Genomic DNA, 23,186 nt, shown 5'->3' on the forward strand with positions numbered 1-23,186 from the left:
ACTTCGTTAATTGCTCCCTTGCATCACTCATTAGTGAGTGCAGGACTACAAGGGAAATAATTACTGTGATTTGCACTGCTGGAGGTACAAACCACACACACTCCTGGACTCTGCCCTATGCCTGTTTATGAGCCTTGCTCACAATATAAGGGGGACTTCCTGCCTATTGCCTCGGAAGTGCCTTTTCTGGGTATTGGGTGATAGGTTTTCCGTATCCCTGCAAAATAGATTCTCTCTCCTTCATGCCACCTTTTACAATCATTACATCTAGAGGAAATTCTGCCTTTAAGTAATCTGTGCTCTTTTAATGCCTGCTTTCTCATCTGTATGCCTTTCAATTCTCCGCCTTTAATACAAATTTTACTGATCCCTGTTTTCCTATTTTTCCATTGGGTAGCACTGCTTTAACTCCTAAATGGCAAAGATTTGAGCAGTGAGACTGCAGGGGCGTGATCTATACGTTACACAGTTTTGATGCCAAGTATCCGCTTAAAACAGTATCACGCTCCTGTAATATTTGACCTGCAATTGACCAGAAATTATTTCATGGTATGAATCACACAATCGGTATGGCCCTGGCACAGCCACATATTCTTTTAAATTTGATTTAACACTTGAGGTCTTGGAACAGCTATTATAATTTTAAGGAACATCAGACTGCATATGTGTGATTTCTCTGCAGATGTCAGTTTGCCTGGAGCATCATTGACCAATATGAGCCAAGCTACACACCTAACTTTTCAATCAGGAAGATGTTTAAGTGAAAAGGCGAGACATGTCCAGGGTTTTGGGGTTATGCTGCAAAACTAATTGGAAAAGGGGTGAAACACAACAATCTAAAAGTTTAAAAGAACCCTCCACACATGATGAACAATGTACTTTTGCAGGACGGCTTGACCTCATATTCATGCAGCATTTTTCTTTACGCTCTAATCTCGAACTTGCAGGGGAAAAAGAACATCTAATAAGGAAGCTAATGTGTAAAAAGTGAATGCAAGGCTGAGTGCTTACCACAGTCAATCACTTTCCTCTTATATGCCCACATTCTGCTTAACATGTTTTTTTACATTTTATACAGAAAAGAGTACATAGATTGACTGACTGTGGTGCTCACGCTGATTTATAATTACCTGAGCTACACTGCAACCCTTCCAGTCAAGTGAAAAAGGGGAGACGTCACCAGGGCAGTGGAGGTTTGCTGGAAAACTAAAGCGATTTAAATTCCTTCAAATTCAGTGGCACACTAACTCTGGGGTTTATTCACTTGGCTTGGAAGGGAAATACTAGTTTTCAGATAAAATGGCTAGCCTGACATGCTAAAATTTGCAAATCCCTAGTCAATTCTCCTTGTCGGTTCTGTATATTTACCTGTCAGTAAACCCATCTAAGGATTCACAGTATTTCAGTGGCGTGTCATTTTGAGACTGAAAGGCTTAAAGTGTGACATTTCTCACAAATACTATCAAACACATTCATTCAATTGACTATCCACACAAGTACACACCTTATACCTTTATTCTGCTGTTAGCCATAAGAAGAGGTTTTTTTTGTTCTTTTTCCCTGACTTTTTTTCTCGTAAAGTAGATGGTCTGTCAAATCAATGTAGTTGAGTTGAAATATGCAAGACCAATAAGTCTTGCACAGTAACCAATTGGTATTTAAAGATTACTGTGCCCGTCAGGTCCTTGTAAGAGTTCATGACATAATGGTCATGAATCCTCGATAGGCGCAGTTAGCATAGTTGAAGCTTGGAAAGCAGTTTTGTACTGTGAGGCTCTTCTACTCCTGATAAGGTTAGACCGCATTTGTCACCAGGTGAACGGATTGCAACACCATTTCTTTATTAATGCACACAGGACCTAAACTAGCCGTTATCTGATAAGTGGTGTGTTTAATAAAGTATCACATCATTATTTAACTTGTATGCATTCAGTACAAAATATGCATACAAATATCTATAATTTTATATATTAAATAAAATTTGTTTTTCTGTCAGCTACTAATATTCATAATGACACCCTCATCTTAAATCGTCCACCCTAATTTGCAATGTCCGATTGACTTGAGTGCGACATTGTAACTGCGGTTTCAAAATAAACAGGACATTTTAACCCCTTAAGGACGCGGGACGGTTCAGGACCGTCATCGGCATTTTTGCGTTGCCGACCGACGACGGTCCTGAACCGTCCTAAATTTAAGAGGTACTTACCCGATCGCCGTCGTTCCCCCGGCGGCGATCGGCGTTGCTCCCGTTGTGGGGAGACTGCCTGCAGCCCAGACAGTCTCCCCATGGCGGATTAGGACCCCTGTGGCCATGTGATCGCCCAACAGGGCGACCACATGGTCACAATAGGTGTCCTAGACTCTGCCTGCAGGGGGACTGTCTGTGCTGACAGGCAGTCTCCCTGCCAGTGTAAAATCAAAAAAAAATTAAAGTTATAGTGAATAAAAAAAAAATATTATTATATATGTGTATATATATGATATATAGACATATATTATACCTATATAATATGTCTATATATCATATATATATATAATGTCATGCTAAGTGTATTTTTATATTAATATGTACATATATTAATATAAAAATACACTTATAAATAATTTACACACGTGTATATATATAATATATATAATAACTATATATATATTGTATATATATATTATTATAAAATACGAATAATAAATAATTTAAATTAAATTTAAAAAATTAAAAATAATAATAAAAATTAAAAAAAAAAATATATATCTATACGAAATGTTATTCTAACTGTATTTTGATATTAATATATATATATTTATATCAAAATACACTTAGAATGAAATTGTATATATATCTATGTATATAGAAATAAATAAAAAGAATACAAACTATTCATATGTCCATATACAAAATGACATAAATAATTATATAAATATACACGTAGACTTCAAATATATAAATATGCATATATATTTAAATTCTACGTGCATATTTATGTAATATTTTTACATAATTAAGTTATTTTATTGATTGCAATTTAAGGGACCTGCCTGCCAACCCAGGCCAAAAGTCTAGAGAATTTAATTTGCTAGCACTGTATTTTACCCTGTAACGTTCTACGACACCCTAAAACCTGTACATGGGGGGTACTGTTTTACTCGGGAGACTTTGCTGAACACAAATATTAGTGATTCAAAACAGTAAAACGTATCACAGCGATGATATTGTCAGTGAAAGTGACTTTTTTTGCATTTTTCACACATAAACAGCACGTTTACTGATGATATAATTGTTGTGATACATTTTCCAGTTTTGAAACACTAATATTTGTGTTCAGCAAAGTCTCCTGAGTATAACAGTACCCCCCATGTACAGGTTTTATAGCGTTTTTGAAAGTTACAGGGTCAAATATATGGGTCAAATATTTTTACATTGAAAATGACCAGGTTGGTTACGTTGCCTTTGAGAGCGTATGGTAGCCCAGGAATGAGAATTACCCCCATGATGGCATACCATTTGCGAAAGAAGACAACCCAAGGTATTGCAAATGGGGTATGACCAGTCATTTTTAGTAACCACTTGGTCACAAACACTGGCCAAAATTAGCGTTCAATTTAGTTTTTTACTTTTTTCACACACAAACAAATATGAACGCTAACTTTGGCCAGTGTTTGCGACTAAGTGGCTACTAAAAAAGTCTGGACATACCCCATATTGAATACCCTGGGTTGTCTACTTTAAAAAAAATATGTACATGTGGGGTGTTATTCAGCGATTTATGACAGATAATAGTGTTACAATGTCACTATTGATAAATTTTAAAAATATATGTTTTGAAACCGCAATATCCTACTTGTACTTATAGCCCTATAACATGCAAAAAAATAGCAAAAAGCATGTAAACACTGGGTATTTTTAAACTCAGGACAAAATTTTGAATCTATTTAGCAGTTTTTTTCATTCGCTTTTGTAGATGAATAAAATATTTTTCACATAAAAGTAAAAAAACATGTATTTTTTTTCAATTTTTCATCATATTTTTTCATTTTTTAAAAATTAAATTACATGAGATTATATAAATAATGGTATGTAAAGAATGCCCCTTTTGTCCTGAAAAAAACAATATATAATTTGTATATGAACAGTAAATGAGAGAGCGGAAAATTACAGCTAAACACAAACACCACAAAAGTGTAAAAAGATGCCTGGTCGCAAATGTACAACATCGCAAAAAAAGTCCAGTCCTTAAGGGGTTAAACATTTCATATTTCTTTTGCTAGTTAATCCAATCCTGTTATTTGGTCTCATTTACAAAAGATTGTTCAAACCACACACTTTTATTATATTGTAGCTAACAGTACTTCTGTCCTTCTAACCCACTCACTGTCTACATGCCTGAAGTGTCAGCTGTTTCCTCACTTTCTAGAGCCCTTAATTCTTGTATATTGTCCCAAATGTTTGCTGTCTCGGGTATATGCTTTTAAGTAGGACATTTTTAAAGGAATTACATTTTTTTTTTTTTTGGTCATTAGAATGAACTCTGTATCTGTGTAAGAGAACATATTAAATGTTTCCAATAACAGAGAGGCTGTGTTGCACAGTACATTTTACAGCCTTTTGGAAGATTAACCTATTAAAAGTAGGTAAAAGGGGAACGATGTTAAGAACATTTGTATAAACCAGATATAATATTCAAAAGTAAGCATAAACTCTACTTGGTCACATATGTTCATTGCACTTACTATGATCTGTACCAGAGCAGAAATAAATAGTGCAGTGTCAGAAACATACATGTAAACCAGCACCACAACAGATTTCACAAAGCAGCCACTCAGCTTGTGAAGTCTTCAATTTTGTCCACTTTTCTTCTCTTAGAACAAGGTGTATATGGTTCATGCATGGCAATGGCGGTGATCCACCAAACGCGTACTTGGACCTTTTGGGGCATCATGACAACAACTGAATGTGAAGACAATAGGAAATCTGATCTCTCGATGAGGAAATGCTTCTTGTGGCGATCAGTCTGACTGCCTGTAAAATGCATGTCCTTAGACAAATGTAAACATTACCGTTTCTCAGAATAACTGTGGGGGCAGCTGTTGTGTGGTATCAGTAGTGTTTTGACTGTTGGAGATTTTTTTTTGTGTGTTCTGGTGGGTGGGGTTCACTAATCACCTTTGCCAGGTACAGACCACCTGTACCTCTCCTTCCACTCTGGCACTTCTCATAGTTGGTGTTTCCTTGGTAATCTGAAACTAAAATCACCATGAGTGTTGTGGGTTGCTGACTTTTGTCGTAAGTTTAGCATATTCAAAATGGCTGCAGCAATTTTATTTTTCAAGATAGAGAAGTGTATGTGAAAGTAATGTCTACACGTACATATGAGAGAACTGAATAGAAGGTTTCCCCTGAACATGCACACGTCAAAGGAATACTACTGGGACTGATTAATTTGATAGGATACAGTACATTCTAAACTACCTTTTAAGGCGTATAAAGTTTATAAAAATCATCTTTTTGGTGAAATAATGGGTTTTAGACATGAAATATAACTGTTGTATATGCCTTCCACTGAAGTGAATCCTCTCTATGGGTTATATAAATCATATGGAATTCTCTTTAAAGTTAAAGTAAATGTTGTCACCATCCATTGAAACAGCCCGCCATGTTTGTACACCTATGAATTCATGGCTACAGACCATATTAGTGAAGCATGTTTGAAAAATATGTACACCTTAGATTCTGTTTGCGATTTGTCAGAGCTATGGTCCGCTTGCTTACATGTGTGCCTACCTTAAAATGGACGCTACAGAGCTACTCTGTACAACTACAATGTATATTCAGTCCCTACAGGCAGAGAAAAGGCAGTGTTTACATTACAGCCTAGGAACACCTCTAGCGGTCACTCCTCTAGACATATAATATTCCCAGTGATTTAAGCGCATTGGAGGAACAGTTGGAGCAAATACCTGTTGCCTTTGATTTTGCTGGTTGTGCTTAATAATTAAATGTGTTACCTTATTTATCGTGCAGGTGGAGTCCTTCATTTTGGACCAAGATGATTTGGAAAATCCAATGCTGGAAACTGCATCCAAACTTCTTTTATCAGGCACAGCTGATGGTACAGATCTAAGAACCGTAGATCCCGAAACACAGGCTAGGCTGGAGGCTCTGCTTGAAGCTGCAGGTAAATACTATTTATTTTATGCAAAACATCAGCACACTTTAGCAGGTTGCTTGAATCCCTCACAACTATACATTGGTGTCAAACATAAGACTTGTGAGCCGGATGTTTCCCAAGTGGTTACTAAAAGAGACAAGAGTGGGAACAGCTGGTTAAAGGAATACTGCAAGCACCATAGCCCTCTGTTATACACTGTAATCTTGCCCGGAGCTTGCTCCACATCAGGAGATGCTAGATTGCTTTGTAGAGCAAAGCCAGACCATGAGTGAACATTCTGATTAAGAGTGTCAGCTTAGTGCTCTGTCAGTGATCGCGGTACTGCATTATACTTTGCAGTGTCACCCGTCTTCTTCTGCTGGAGAAGATTTGATATGGCGGGGCACCAAACGAAATGCAAATAAGGGGTCAAACCGTGCTAAAACAGTTACATCTTACTCCCCGCACACTTACGTCACTATAAACACAATAGCAAGCTGTAGTGGCTATGATACTTAAAGGGCTACAATAGTAAACGGTGTGTGTTATTGACATTGAAGTACTATTAGTAAGGTTAACTGTATTCCTTAATGTGCATTGGGTCTAAGTGAAGTCACTCTGTAAAGTCTGGCTTTTACATCAGTGCATATTTAAACTCTGTTGTGGACAGATTAGTTTGCTTGCAAAAATAGACACCACTCTATACATTTGGGAGGGTGTTTCTTACATCAGATTATATTGTTATATGCTCCATTAAACTAGACCTAGTGAGTTTTAAAGACACTTTAGAGTGTTTGTGAGCTCAACATCCATATTTTGCTGGGATCTTCTTACATGAACAATTATTTAGTGCGTGTGTGTGTGTTCTTTAAGCATATGCATTTTTTTTCCCAATTGATAGCAATGTCCATAAACTGTTTTAATTTGGAAATCTGGAGTAGATAAAGTACTGCCATGTCTGGTGTCCAAATTGTGGCCTTTCTTATGAAAGTTCATGTCCTTGTCTTTTCTATAAATATAATGAAACCTAAAACAAAGTGTAAAATATTAAGTTCAAACCCTCTGCATGTATTTTTAATTGGCAATGAAATTAACAAGTTTGCATTAACACTTTTATATTAAGCATACAGTATGTGTTTAAGCATTTTAGAGCTTTCCTATATTGGGCAAGTCACTGACCTACTGTAATTATATTCTAGTGAATTGTGATGTGATAATGCTCACCCAGAAATATTCTAAAATTAGCTGTCTACTAATTTGTTTTTAATTTAATTATTTGCATGTTTTGAATGCACTAACACACAGCTTTTTTCTCTCCCCTTTCCCACTTTTTATTTGGTTTTATATTCACCTACTAACTTGGCTTGGTGGCAAATTTTGATAAGGAATTGGTAAATTATCCACTGCTGATGGTAAAGCATTCGCAGATCCTGAAGTACTTCGCCGATTGACATCCTCTGTCAGCTGTGCGTTGGATGAAGCTGCTGCTGCACTTACCAGAATGAGAGCTGAGAGCACCTCAAATGCAGGGCAGACGGACAAGTGAGTTATCTTTATTGCACTGTAAATGTTTGTAATTTTAGTCTAATTTCAATAGTACATGATTGAAACACAAAGCAATTCCTTTACAATATATGCATTTGAAGTGTAGAGTTTAAACTAAAGAAACAAATAGCCAGATTTATATATTTTTCTATCTAAATATATATCTTGTTGTTTTATTTTTTTGTTGTTGTAAAGTGACCCCTTTGAGACATCGGCCTCACTCAAAAGCTGCAGGCAGAAAAAGCCTGTAAATGTATAAATAATTTTTCATATTTACCTGCTTCTTCTCCTCTGCAGTATCCAAGCCAAACCCAAAGGGGCACTGATCTAACCAATCGGTGTCCAAATTCCAGGAATACTGGAAGATCAAGTTGCGCACGAGAGACTCAGTTGCGCATGCAAATTGAATCATCTTGCTACATAATCAGTACATATGAGATCACAGGATGTGTTTAGGGCAACTCACCAATGGGTAGCGGAGAACGTTTTTTTTTTATTTATTTTTTTTCCTGTCTCTCCGCATCCTTTATTAGTTTGCAAAAGTCATGAGCGTGCAGTTTCTTATGAATGGTTAGTGCTATTTTATGAAACTGAAATGTGTGGATTAGTGAGAGGTATGCCCAAGAAAGGAAACGGTCATAGTTTATAGTAACTTTTAAATGTTTTTACATACTGTTTTTTTACCGAAATTAAGACATCCTCAAAAATACACCCTAACTTATTTTTTAGGAAAGCTCGTAATATAAGCCCTACCCCGAAAATAAGCCCTTGTTGCTAGTTCGCTAATCTATGTTCAGGGAAGTTTCCCCCGAACATAGACCAGTTCACTAGGGCATGAAATCCTGCAAATCTATGTTCGAGAGAATTCACCCAAACGTAGACTTGCTTTCTGGCACATGCTTGCAACAGTTTTCTCCCTGCAAATAATCCCTAGTGCATTTTTTAAGGATGGGGTATTAATAGAAGACCTGGTCTTATTTTCAGGAAAAGGTTGTGCTTTTCAAAGATTCCTTGCTTTATTTTAGCTTGTACAGTTGGTTAAAAGTGTGGTTGGAAACACAAATAACTTTTCAGTGATGCATGTCCCTTTTAGCGACTTTGAAAACTCCCCTTTCCCTCCAAAAAAACTATTTCCTAATCCGTCTTTATGAAATGATCACATTGATATGTACAATGGATGCAGTAGAAGTTGGGTCTTCAAAATGTTGACTTTGTTTTATCAGCCGCAGTTTGGCAGAAGCTTGCTCAGAAGGGGATGTGAACGCTGTGCGGAAGTTACTCATTGAAGGGCGCAGTGTGAATGAACACACAGAAGAAGGGGAGTCCCTCCTCTGCCTCGCCTGTTCAGCTGGTTATTATGAACTTGCGCAGGTAAAAATATTTTCTTTAAAGTCATGTTATGTGATGACAAAATTGGTAGTCAGTTTATTCATGTCATTCAAAGGTTCATAAGAAAAGCAAATAATTTGCGTTTGTTTCACTGCCCACGAATTTGTCATTTTTGCCCCTTTATACCTTTCTTGTATACTTGCTGTTCTGCTTACGGATATCATTGGTGGTGTGAGCAAATCTGTTGGCTATGTAAATTGGATCCCTGTGACAGCCTGGCTCAGCTTTAACCCCTTGAGGACCAAACTTCTGGAATAAAAGGGAATCATGACATGTCACGTGTCCTTAAGGGGTTAAATTATGTGCTGAATGACAGATGCTTTTTTAACTTTTAAGAACTGTTACATTATTGTGCCCTTGAAAGGGGTGGGGCTAAGGGCTCAAACTGTTCAAGCTACAATAATAGTACATACAATATGTTCATAAGTGAATATTTTTGAACTGTTACATTTACAAAAGTAAAACTAGAAGAGTTAAAATTATGAGTTTTTGTCATGCTGTTTATTTTCAAGATGTATACAGTTAACTGGCTTCATGGACGACTTTAATTGCAAGATATTAAAAATGAATACTAGAAAATATTTCTTCATCTACCTAAATAAATAAGCTTTGTAATAGTTTGAGGTCAAGCACTTTTACACAAGTTTTGCAAAAGTAATCCAAATTGTAATGAGTTTTACCATCAAGCATAATTTTGACCTTTACAAAAGTTTAACTTTTGTTTACTTTGGAACATCAATAGAATTGAGTATTTTTACCCTCTGATGTAGATTTATATATATTTATTATACTGTACTGTAAAAAAAATACTTTCTCCTGCCACATCCTGATACACATATTTGGGTTGTTTAGCATAAGCTGAAGCCAATTTTACCCTTCAATTTTGTTGCAGGTTCTTCTGGCTATGCATGCGAATGTTGAAGATCGAGGAATTAAAGGAGACATAACGCCTTTAATGGCTGCTGCTAATGGGGGACATGTTGAAATTGTGAAACTGCTGCTAGCCCATGATGCTGATGTTAATTCCCAATCATCCACAGGTTGGCTAAATTTTGTACTTTCTCTTTATTTTGTTGTCGGACACATGCGTTTTGTTTTACTATTGCCTCTTGGAATGTGTACATTTGCAAAATCTTTCAAAGAGATCAATGGTTTTAAAATTCTGAAGGAGAATAGCAAGCAGCCTGCGAAATGCTTGCCAAAAACTTAAACATAATCTGTTTCTGGCGTTGTAATCCCAACAAGGTCAACTGTCATTGTTATTCATTAAACTGAGAATTAAATGTGAATTTAAGACCAAATGGCCAAACTGGGAAAATGCTCAGTTACCTATGCCCTCGATCTGGATACCCTGGCCTTAAAGGCACTATAGCTCTCCATAGTGCATGAAGCTGCATATACATTTTCTGGTTAAATGTTACTATATTAAATTAACTACTACACTTTACATTTTGTCTTATATTCTGTTTTATTTTTATGCGTGTTCACTTGATTATACTTAAAAGTTGTCTGGGGCTGATGCCGATACTGATAAAATTTCGGGGGATCAATAGTTTTAGCTCTTAAAAAAAAAAAAAAGTGCAGTAGTCTGTAGAAATCAAAGCTTAAAAAAACAGTAATTGGAGGCATTTAAGACCTCTGTTGTTTGGCTCACAGCTCCTATTTAATATTGCTAAGGGATGTGATCCTAAATCTTAAAACCATATGTATGTATGTTGAGGTGTTGCACTTTTCTTCTCAAACTGGGTTTATTTTGCCGTATTTTGAATAATGTGGTAGGATCTTTTAGGTTGAAAAGGTGAATGAGTGATTTGGTCTGAGCTTAACATGTGAATTTTACCCTGTTTATCCTTTGTAATTATCAGTAGTACATTCATGCATATTTGTAAATTATTTTATTTTTCCAGAACCAATATTAACTCAGTAGCATGATTTTAAACTTAAAAGCTTTAAAAGAATGAATAAGTTAATAATACAATCTGAAATTATATCCTTTTAATTCTAGGAAACACAGCACTTACGTATGCCTGTGCTGGCGGGTATGTAGATGTTGTTAAAGTGCTGCTGGAATCAGGTGCTAGTATTGAGGACCACAACGAGAATGGTCACACGCCGCTTATGGAGGCAGGGAGTGCTGGGCATGTGGAAGTAGCCAGAGTTCTTCTGGAGAATGGAGCAGGAATCAATACTCATTCCAATGAATTTAAGGAAAGCGCACTTACTCTGGCATGCTATAAAGGTAAGTGTGATATCCAGATTAAGAACATTAACAATGTGCTATGGTTGATCTTTATTTGAGTTGCTGCATTTCTAGTAGTGCTGCTGCAGTACTTGACATACTGATCAGCCTCAACATTAAAACTACCTGCCTAATATCCTGCAGGTCCCCTTCATACTGCCAAAATAGCTCAAATGCATTGAGACATGGACTCCACAAGACCTCTGAACGTGTCCTGTGGTTTCTGGTATCAAGACATTAGCAGCAGATCCTTTAAGTCCTGCAAGTTGCAAAGTGGGGCCTTGATGGATCAGATCATTTTGTTCCAGCACAACTCACAGATGCTCAATATGAGTAGAAATCTGTGGAACTTGGAGGCCAAGGCAACATGTTGAACTCTAAACGTTCTTGAACAATTTGTGCAGGGTGCATTATCCACTGCCATAAACTAAAGCCATTGTCATGAAGAGGTAGGTGTACATGGTCTGCAATAATCTCAATAGGTGATACATGTTAAAGTAACATTTACATGAATGCCAGTACCCAAGCCTTCCCAGAGCATATTCTTGTATCCGCCAGCCTATTTTCTTCCCATGGTGCATCCTGCTGCCGGTTTACTGGTTGTCCTTCGCACCACTTTTGGTAGGTATTGCATACCGGGCACACCCCAAAAGACTTGCCATTCTGGAGATGCCCAGTCATCTACCCATCACACTTTGGCCCTTGTCAAAGTAAGATATTTTCGCTTGCCCATTTTTCCTGCTTACACCACAATTCCAATACAATTTTTCCGGCCTAATATATCTCACTACATTAGAAGTGTCAGTATAATTAATTCTAGTCACTTCACCTTTAAGTTTGTGACTGATCATTGTATGTGTTCACATTCAGCAAAGAAAAAGTGTTGAGGATGGGCTACACTTATTTCTTGCCTGATTGTATATGCAAATTAACTTAAAGAATAGTTACCCTTATGTCTGGTGCTGCTTATTAGGCAGATGATTTCCTTTTAGCTCATTAGATCACTTGTTTTCTTCGAGCATTCCCGTCTGGTTTTGTAACTATCAACAACTAACAGATGAATAATGACTAGATGTGAATATATATTTTTCCTCTTTGCAATTGTTCAATTTACAACAACTAAACTTATTTTATTTTTTTATTTCTCCTTTGATTTTAGGGCATTTAGAGATGGTAAGGTTCTTGTTGGAAGCTGGAGCTGATCAGGAACACAAGACAGATGAAATGCATACTGCCTTAATGGAAGCCTGCATGGTGAGATCCTATGTACAAAATAAAATTCACTTTAATGTTGCTCTGTCACCTCAAATGTACCTTTCTCCTATTGTTTCATATTTTAGAATTTGTGATTCTTTTTTTAATTTCTGATCTATTTCTCGGCGAAACATATGACAAAGTAGGTACTACTTATGTATTTTTTCCCTACACTTGACAATCTTGGCAAAAGGTATGGTTTATGGCAAGCTCCGTTTCTTTGGTCAAGCTAACACAAGAAGATAAACTCTTCTTAACCCTTTAAGGACACATGACATGTGTGACATGTCTTGATTCCTTTTTATTCCAGAAGTTTGGTCCTTAAGGGGTTAAACTCCACCCGTTGTCAAAATTGACAGGCGTATGAAAAATACAAAAGACAAAGTAGTCCCTACTTTGTCATGTTTTAAAGAGAAATCAATCTAGAATTAAGTGCAGAAGTGGGAGATAGGCATGTTTCAGGTGACAGCTACTTTAACTCTATTGTAATTTGGGATACTTTCAGCTTTTGTGAGGCTATTTTAGTGATTTTTTTTCTCTTCTAGATCTGTATTTTATGCCTCAGGATATATATGTGTATTAATACATGTCTACCTATCAGCTGGAATATTGGGTATAGTTTTCTGTTTTCCTGTTGTGAAAACATGTTCTAGGGACTAAAATTGATATTCACCAGTAGCAGGAGGAGACATTAATAAAATAACCTAATCCAGTTATCAGCATGACCTTTTATCCACCAATCAGACTCAAGATTTGTTATTTTCCCCTCTGTTTAAGGCTGATAGAACATTAAATGCTTCACGTCACTGTTGGGGAAATGTGAATACTTTTGTTCTTGTGTATTCCTGCCATCCTCTTTTTGCACAGTGCTGATTTGATTGTGCCAACTAGTACCGTTATGACATGGTACCCATATTAGTTTCCTATGTTTAGGAATACGCCATTGTAATAACGTTTGTTGCTTGTCTGCCAGTTCTCTTAACCCCTTAAGGACCGGCCTGTTTTTGCGATGTTTGTACGTTAAGGACCAGAGCAGTTTTATCACTTTTGTGTTTAGCTGTAATTTTCCGCTCTCTCATTTACGGTTCCCATACAAGTTATATATTGTTTTTTTCAGGACAAAAGGGGCTTTCTTTACATACCATTATTTGTATTATGTCATATATTGTATTTAAAAAAAAAAATAAAATATGGTGAAAAATTAAAAAAAAAAATGTTTTTGGACTTTTACTTGAAAAATCTTTTACTTATCTATAAAAGCTAATAAAAAAAACTGCTAAATAGATTCAAAATTTTGTCCCGAGTTTAAAAACACCCAGTGTTTACATGCTTTATTGCTTTTTTTTGCAAGTTATAGGCCTATAAATACAAGTAGGAAATTGCTGTTTCAATATATATATATTTTAAATGTATCAATAGTGACCTTGTAACACCGTTATCTGTCATAAATCCCCGAAACACACCTAACATGTACATATTTTTTTAAAGTAGACAACCCAGGGTATTCAAAATTGGGTATGTCCAGTTTTTTTTAGTAGCCACCTAGTCACAAACACTGGCCAAAGGTAGCATTTATATTTGTTTGTGTGTTAAAAATGCAAGAAACGCTAACTTTGGCCGGTGTTTGTGACTAAGTGGCTACTAAAAAAGGCTGAACATACCCCATTTGCAATACCTTGGGTTGTCTTCTTTTGCAAATGGTATGCCATCATGGGGCTAATTCTCATTCCCTGGCTACCATACGCTCTCAAAGGCAACCTAACCAATCCGACAAATTTCAATAAAAAAAAAAAGTAAAATCAAGCCTTATATTTGACCCTGTAACTTTCACAAACACTATAAAACCTCTACATGTGGGGTACTGTTATACTCAGGAGACTTCGCTGAACACAAATATTAGTGTATCAGAACAGTAAAATGTATCACAGCAATAATATCCTCAGTGAAAGAGCTGTTTGTGTGTGAAAAATGCAAAAAACTTCACTTTCACTGACAATATCATCGCTGTGATATGTTTTACTGTTTTGAAACACTAATATTTGTGTTCAGCGAAGTCTCCCGAGTAAAACAGTACCCCCATGTACAGGTTTTAGGGTGTCATAGAAAGTTACAAGGTTAAACACAGTGCTAGCAAATTAAATTATCTGGACTTTCGGCCTGGGTTGGCAGGCAGGTCCCTCAAATTGCAATCATTAAAATTACTTAATTAGGTAAAAATATTACATAAATACGCACGTAGAATTTTAATATATATACATATTTATATATTTGACGTCTACGTGTACATTTTTTTATGTAATTATATGTATATGGACATATGTATATTTCGTATTGTTTTTATTTATTTATTTATTTATACATAGATATATATATCATTACATTCTAAGTGTATTTTGATATAAATATATATATATATATATCAAAATACTGTTAGAATAAAATTGCATATATAAATATTTTTTTTATAATTTTTAAAAATTATTTTTATTTTTTTGTTTATTTTTATTAACATATTATTTGTATTTTATAATAATATATATATACCATATATATAGCAATTATATATATTGTATATATTCGTGTGTAATTTAAATATAAGTGTATTTTTATATTAATATACGTATATATAAATATAAAAATACACTTAATATGACATTATATATATGATACATATACATATATTATATATAGATATAATACATGTGTATATATATCATATATCAGGCAGACACATGGACACCTATTGCGGTCATGTGATCGAGTGATCACATGGCCGTGGGGTCCTGATCTGCCGAGGGGGGACTGCCTGGGCAGACAGGCAGTCCCCCTGGACCGGGTGGAGCACTGATCGCCGCCGTGGGACCGACGGCGATCAGGTAAGTAGCCCCAAACCGTTATGACGGTTCAGGACCGTCAGCGGTCCAAACGCACGTTTTACCGCTGACGGTCCTGAACCGTCAGCGGTCCTGAAGGGGTTAAAGTAATTTGTTTTAGAACCCATATGTTTTGTAAAGATAGTCTGGAAAGTCTAAATTTCTAATCTTTTAACTTTTAGGACGGCCATGTAGAGGTTGCTCGGCTGCTTCTTGACAGTGGAGCGCAGGTAAATATGCCAGCTGACTCTTTTGAGTCCCCTTTGACCCTGGCAGCTTGTGGTGGTCATGTAGAGCTGGCAGCCTTACTTATTGAGCGTGGTGCTAATTTGGAAGAAGTGAACGATGAAGGCTACACACCTCTAATGGAAGCAGCTAGAGAAGGACATGAAGAAATGGTAGCATTACTGTTGGGGCAAGGTAAGCGTTCTATCACACCTTGCTATTTGTGGGATTATTATTGACATTCATTTGGAAATGAGCTTTGCAAAGTGATTTGGCTCTTCTGACTTTTTTAAATTTTACTGTGGATTGCACAAAAAACTTTGATTGTGAAAAGTTACATTTTTGTCTTCTCGCTCTCTCATGTTTTACTGTTAAAGGACCACTATATACTCGTTTTCTTGGCACTATGCCCTGAGGGTGCCCCCTCCCGCCCGGCTATGAAAAGGGGTAAAACTTACCCTTTTCCAGCGCTGGGCGGGGAGCTCTCTGCCTCTGATCCTCCTCCGTTCCGCCCCGTCGGCTGAATGCGCACTCGCGGCAAGAGCTCGCGCACATTCAGGCGGTCGCATAGGAAAGCATTATCAATGCTTTCCTATGGACGCTTGCGTGCTTTCACTGTGATTTTCACAGTGAGAATCACGCAAGCGCCTCTAGCGGCTGTCAGTGAGACAGCCGCTAGAGGCTTTGGGGGGGAAGGCTTAACCCATTTATAAACATAGCAGTTTCTCTGAAACTGCTATGTTTATAAAAAAAATGGGTTAACCCTAGATGGACCTGGCACCCAGACCACTTCATTAAGCTGAAGTGGTCTGGGTGCCTAGAGTGGTCCTTTAAAGGACCACTGCGCAATAAAACTACTTAATTGAAATGGTTATGGTGCCCAGAGTTCACTATTTTTTTTCTAACCCTATCCCACGGTTTGACACATAAGTGCAGGTACCAGTCTGGCTTCTTCTTTTGCCATCATTGTAAATGTGGAACATTCGCTTGGCAGCAGTGATTGCTGGCTACCCATATTGAGTAATGCTTTAAGAAAGTTATTTTCTAAAGCATTGCTTGCTATGGTGGCAGTGAAAGGTTGAGCACATCCGTTGACACTTTGACCCTATCACTGTAGCTCGAGAGAATGCTTCCTCATTTGTGAGAAGAGCAGGAAAGAAACTAGGCTGTCACCTGGGCAACTCCACTTAAGTGTCAATCTGTTTAACACTTAAAGGTAAGGTGTGGTGAGCTCAGGGCACTATAACCACTTCATTGCCGTGAAGTACCTGCTTAAAGTACTTTAGGGGGTTAACAGTGCCAGTGCCTGCATCCCAGTGCTTCTTCATGAAGCATTGGTTTGGCCAGCACATCATCACTAGGAATGATCTACTGGAGGTAGAGAAGAGCTGTGGCAAGTCCCTCTGAACACTGGGTTATAAGTAAGTTAGTGTTTTCTTTTTTAGAGCTGCAGGTGCTCGCCCCCTGTCTTTTGCATTATGTTATAACATTGCGAAATGTAATAAAATGGTATATAAAAAAAAAAAACCTCACTGTTAATTTCCTGAAACAAGCCTTGTTTTGTTCACCAATCTATAATCTATGCAAAGCCATGAAGTTGTAAAACTATTCAACAGGGTGGCCAATTGCAGAATACTATGCTCTCCATTAGGGATGGACCGATATAGATTTTTTTTTTTTTTTTTTTTTTTTTTAAAGCAGATACCGATAATCTGTGACTTTCAAGACGATATTCTGTACATTTACCATTTAAAAACATTAATTATTTCTACACAAATCTACTGTCAACTGAACAGGTTTTTTATTTATTTTGCAAATATTTTTTTTTTTTATTATTAAGGTAAATGCTCAAAATATGCATGCCAGTCAGAATTGTTTTATGTTTTCAAGAATATATGTATGTATAGTGGATGCAGTGAGAGTATTTGATTAGTGTGTGTGTGTGTGTGTGTGTGTGTGTGCGCGCGCGCGCGTGTAGATTAGTGGCCCTTACGTGATCTTTGTTTTACATCACAAGATTAGTCCTATCAAAAACAAATTGTTGGTGGGTTGTCTAGATGTTCACATTCATTTTGCAAGAAATCTGTAGATGTAAAAGGAGCACTCAATGCTTGGCGTAACCTTTGAAATTTTCACAATCACCTTGGGGAAGGAAGAAAAGACAAAAACTTCATATTTAGTAGATCAATAAGAAATCATGCATGCATTTATTTAAGCATGTTGTCATTGATGGTATATCTTAAATGAAATTGGTCTTCTGTCTGCAGTCTTTGCAAGCCCTACTCTTTTTCCTCAGTGCTTATTTTCAGTCTATGTGCAGGGGAAATGACGAAGTCAGATGCTTCTCATTAAGTGGGGGAGGACAGGGGACCTTCCCCCAGCTGTTTGTGAAATACTTCCCCAGCAGTCAAAGAAATAGGCACTTTGCTATAGAGTGTAATTCAGCAAGCTTTGTGTGTGTGAGAGAAGTGGTCTTTTAAGTGCAGTCTGTGGGTTTCAGTTAATGTAAGCAATGACATTTTTTTTATTTGTGTAAATATCTATATGAATGCGTGGATGCCTAATTTGACATTCTATAGATTTTCTGGTTATTTATCTTTTTTGTATTTTAGAACTGTTATTCCCTACATAGCAGTTTAAGTTAATTTGTATAGTATCAAATGTAACCAACTAAGAAAATGTAAGTGTGTCAGTCTATTTTAAAATAATTTTCTTTTTTTAATATAACAAGGAGCAAACATCAATGCTCAGACAGAGGAGACTCAGGAAACTGCCCTCACATTGGCATGTTGTGGTGGCTTTTTGGAGGTTGCAGACTTCTTAATCAAAGCTGGAGCAGACATTGAGCTTGGGTGCTCTACTCCCTTGATGGAAGCTGCTCAAGAAGGTCATCTAGAGTTGGTCAAATACTTGCTTGCAGCAGGTGTGTATTTAATTTTCTCCTCTGTTCTATGAAATGTATTGAACATACTCCAGGCAACTTAATTTCAATGATGTCACCTTATCACTGGCCCTCCATTAAGCGAAAGGCATTAGAAGTGTACATGCGCTTCTAATGCAGTTTTAGCAATGATAGACCAGAGACTGGCTTATATCTCAGACTATTGCTGTGCCTAGTGCAAAGTTATTTCCATTGGAGCTTGGACCCTTTTTTTTTTTTTTTTTTTTAAATATATTTGGGAGTCCAGGCCAACTCCCTGGTTTTGCACTCCTGTCACAGGTGCCTGATTCCAAGGCCCTATTTAACATTGACTTGCAGAGAGTCCCAGGAGGAAGCATTTCCCAAGTAAGTGGATTAATCTCATAAGAGCAGGACCTGCCAAGAATGGAGTACATTGACATTGTGGCAGGCTTTTTTTTGTCTAGGTGAGGTGTCCTTAACTAAAACTATTCCATTCTGTTAGACTTGAAATTTCAGTTTAGTAACCGAATGAGTGTGCTGATTTTTGTATGTTGCATTGGAACCTGGAAGACTTACAGTCTAGAGCACTTTAGGAATAAACCATTCATAAACCATTTAACTTAAGATGACAACAGGGATATCCAGGCACAATGTTTACTTGTGAAATAAATATAAAAGTAGCGCTAATTGTAAAAGATTGTATATTGTGCTGCTACAATCACAAGTGTTGAGTCACATTTGCAACACACACAGTGTAATCCTAAAGATTGGCACAATCACTCCAAATAAAATGTCGATAAAATATAGTATAAGAACAGAATATTACCACACTTTTTGTTGTAAATAACATTCCTAGAAAATTAAGCATAAAACAGGTCATAATGCAGTATATAACATATGCAATAAAACGCTGGTCAATCAGTTCCATTCCTGAGCCTAATGTAGCAGGCTAAGTGCAAAATTGTTATGTACACTTCCCAGTGAATCCACTATCCCAGCTCCACACTGTATTCTCTTTCATGCAGCGCTAGGGACAGATGGGTTAAAAATACTGGAATTAATTTTATTGGGAACAAATAAAATGACAATTGATATTTACCAAGAGCAGGAAGAGAAACAAACAAAACTACATAATCCGGTTATTAGCATGTCATTATTACCACACTAACACGATTCGACCAAATGGATCTTTCTCAACGTGCATACAAGTCCATTTTTCTTGCTTGCCTTTTTATAAGGGAGCCCTCCGGTGATTCTCCCACCATTTCCTTGGTTCTCCTTCTCTTGTTCCCGTTTACCTCTTTGCGTTCAAATGTCGCTACGTCGTCACATCCATGCGTGTGACGTAGTGTGTGACCCAGCTCTTGTCAGAGCATTTATTTGTTGTCATGCTCTTGTGTGCGGCGCCAGGCCTGATCATGTGATCTATATGCTATATTTGAATCGGCAAGAGCAAAATTAATTTTATTTGTGGGCAAACGGCACATTTAAAAGTCCCGTTTACATAATTTATACAAACTGAACCTTGCCAACATGGATATATATTATTAAATAGTCAATAGAAAAATGATTTGAACTAATTAAAAGGCTATTAATTAAGCAATCACTAATCATCACACAGTCCAAATTACATGTATACCTGTGTATGGTTTACATAAAAACATTAAATGAAATCGATTTAAACTGTCTTCCATAAAAAATCAATATTTCATAACAGAAACCATTTAACAGACGATAGAAAGTATATAAATGGGCATTAAGAACATAAGTGGAATGTACACTCCGTAAAGTGCTGGTGTACATTACGATAAATGTTTTATTATCAGTGTATCCTTATTCTCACCTTTGAAACTCAAGATATTTTCCCTATATATTGATAACCACAAGAGTGTTAAGTAGATATAATCTTTTATTGCGTGCAATATGAACAATGTTATATCTAACAAGCAGACTTTTTCCACAATTCAATGGGTGTTTAATTGGATATGGCTTAATCAATTTAATAAAATGTTCGCTCTTGCTGATTAAAATATGGCGCTTAGATCACATGATCAGTTCCGAAGCCGCACACAGGGGCCTGATTACTAAATGCTCTGATGAGAATTGGGACTTAAACTACGTCACGCGCATGGACACGATGGTGTAGCGACGTTTTGAAAGCAATGGGGTATGTGGAAGCAGAAAACTGAGGACCGGGGAAATTACAGGGGAAGATGCTGAAATTACCAGAGGGTTACCTTATAAAGAGGCAAAAAAAGAGAATTGCTTGTATGCGCTTTGTGAAACATCCAATTGGTCGAAACGCATTAATGCTTTTTATGTACTTTAATTGTGCCCAATAAAATGTATTTCTGTATTTTGAACCGGTCTGTCTCCTGTGCTGTGTTGAGCTAGGATTGCAGATTCACTGGGAAGTGGACAAGTTTTGGCATCCCAACAGTCTCAGCCTGCTAAGTTAGGCTCAGGATTATGTGAGTGTGGTGTTGACCACTGTGTTACGGCATATATGTTCTTCTGCACCATGATCTGTTTTATGCTTAATTTTCTTGGGAGTGTTAATTACAACAAAAAATTTGGTAATATTCTATCAACTTATTTGGACTGGTCGTGCACTCTCACCAATTTTTGTGATACAAATGTTTACTTAATTGAGAAAGTTGTTATGGTGCACAGAGTGTTTGGTAAAATAATGAATGCCTTTAAGGTTCAGATTTTCATTGTATTGCTTCCCATGCTAAATACAGTTATAAGTAACTTAGCATACAATAGGTAAATGTGTACATGTACAATGTAATGTTTGAGAGTCCAATCAATTTTTTTTTTATTTTTTTTTTTACATAACCGCAAGAGTCTGTGTGATACTACATGTATTTCTTTTTAATAGGTGCTAATGTACATGCAACAACTGCCACGGGTGATACAGCTCTTACATATGCTTGTGAAAATGGTCATACTGATGTTGCAGATGTGTTACTACAGGCTGGAGCAGACTTGGTAAGTTCTTCTTTGATGTACTAAGGAGGGCAGTGGTATATTTTTCTTTACGTCCGCTCTCCAGCCATCAAATTTAATATAATTTATTTTTATTTAATCCCAGACATAAAGTACAGGTTTGCAGACATGGGTACAAAGTGGCGACACAAATATTTTTAGTTCTGTATAGTAATCTCTAGAATTCCAAAAATTATACGCAATCTATATCTTTTGGTGTTCCGCACATGGAAACTGTGCGTAAATAACATTGGCGGTTTGACTATTTTGTTTTTTTATGCATATTCAATGGAAATCAGTGCAGTTTAATATCTTACCGAAAATCAACTTGTAAAATAAAATGTTTTAGAATGCTTTACATTTCCAGTGTCCTTTGTATACAATTTTAATGTGGTTAAAGGGCTTTTATTTTTCTTCTAGGAACATGAGTCTGAAGGGGGAAGGACTCCTTTAATGAAAGCAGCTAGAGCTGGTCATGTCTGCACTGTTCAATTTCTCATAAGCAAAGGTAGGCTTCAATTATATATATATATTTTTTAATTGACTAATTTGATGATCCAGTATAACTTTAAATGCACACTCTTAACACCACAACAATTTAAGCTTAATTAAGTGGCTGTAGTAAATGGATCATATCCCTGATGTCTCACTGTTCAATTCTGTCATTTTGGAGTTAAGTCACTTTGTACTTTGTTTATGCAGCTCTAGCCACATCTCCCTTTTCTATGACTCGTATAGCCTCCCTGCACACTTCCTGTTAGGAGTGATCTAATTTTTAAATTTCCTTTTATTGCAAATTCTATTTTATTTAGTATTTCTCATCTCCTGCTCTGTTAAGAGCCTGCTGGATACTAGTTCATGATTTAAAGCAGCTGTTACTTTTTGAAACCCTTTGCTGAGAGCCGCCGAGGGATCCTTTCCTCTGTACCACCCAATGTACTCACATCAACCACTTTTCATTCCTGGGAACGGCTTAAGTTACCATTTTAGATGGTTGTCTAGTCCCTCCAGGCCTTCTTTCTAGGCACCGCCATCTTTAAGTTTCTAAAATGGAGGTGCCAATAAATAGTATCCTTTCCCCTAGAGCCCCATAGCACGTGACATTATGTGCATGTCCAGTTTATATTGAGACTCTGGAGTCTCTAAATGGTATTGAGTATACACAGTGGCCCAGTGACAAAGTTGTCCAGGGCAATGACTAAAGCTCCAGCCATGTCAACTTTTGTCAACTAGCTGGTTCTACATAAGGAAAAGTAGTCAGTACTTCTCCTTATGTATAACTTAACAAAAAAAAGTCTCGGTAGAAAAAAATCAAAATGTGCTTATAAGGTGGAGTTTTGGGACAACGACAGTCACTTTAAGTTATATTAACATGCATAAAGGGAATCAATACAGTAAAGGAGGAGACCATATGTAAAAGGGAAAAACTACCACAACAAGAGGACAGTATTAAATTAGAGGGGCAAAGGTTTAAAAATATCAGAGAGGGTAGTGGATGCATGGAATAGCAGTAAAGGAGTTTAAGCATGTATGGAATAGGCATAAGGCTATCCTACCTATAAGATAAGGCCAGGGTCTAATGAAAGTAGTTAGAAATTTGGGCAGACTAGATGGGCCTAGTG

The 23,186-nt window shown here is 36.8% G+C and overlaps 1 protein-coding gene across 1 annotated transcript in view; it reads left to right on the forward strand.

Annotated features, from left to right (window-relative positions):
• ANKRD17 (ankyrin repeat domain 17) overlaps positions 1-23,186 on the forward strand; it is a 97,007-nt gene that overhangs the window by 38,272 nt on the left and 35,549 nt on the right. The window contains exons 3-12 of the mRNA XM_063458664.1: positions 6,020-6,173; positions 7,532-7,688; positions 8,915-9,062; positions 9,973-10,120; positions 11,086-11,319; positions 12,479-12,573; positions 15,629-15,866; positions 18,403-18,594; positions 21,458-21,567; positions 21,985-22,072. Of these exons, the coding sequence (XP_063314734.1) occupies positions 6,020-6,173; positions 7,532-7,688; positions 8,915-9,062; positions 9,973-10,120; positions 11,086-11,319; positions 12,479-12,573; positions 15,629-15,866; positions 18,403-18,594; positions 21,458-21,567; positions 21,985-22,072 (1,564 nt within the window). The remainder of the gene's footprint in view (positions 1-6,019; positions 6,174-7,531; positions 7,689-8,914; positions 9,063-9,972; positions 10,121-11,085; positions 11,320-12,478; positions 12,574-15,628; positions 15,867-18,402; positions 18,595-21,457; positions 21,568-21,984; positions 22,073-23,186) is intronic.

The sequence above is a fragment of the Pelobates fuscus genome, chromosome 6, assembly GCF_036172605.1.
Source record: "Pelobates fuscus isolate aPelFus1 chromosome 6, aPelFus1.pri, whole genome shotgun sequence".
NCBI classification, from domain to species: domain Eukaryota; kingdom Metazoa; phylum Chordata; class Amphibia; order Anura; family Pelobatidae; genus Pelobates; species Pelobates fuscus.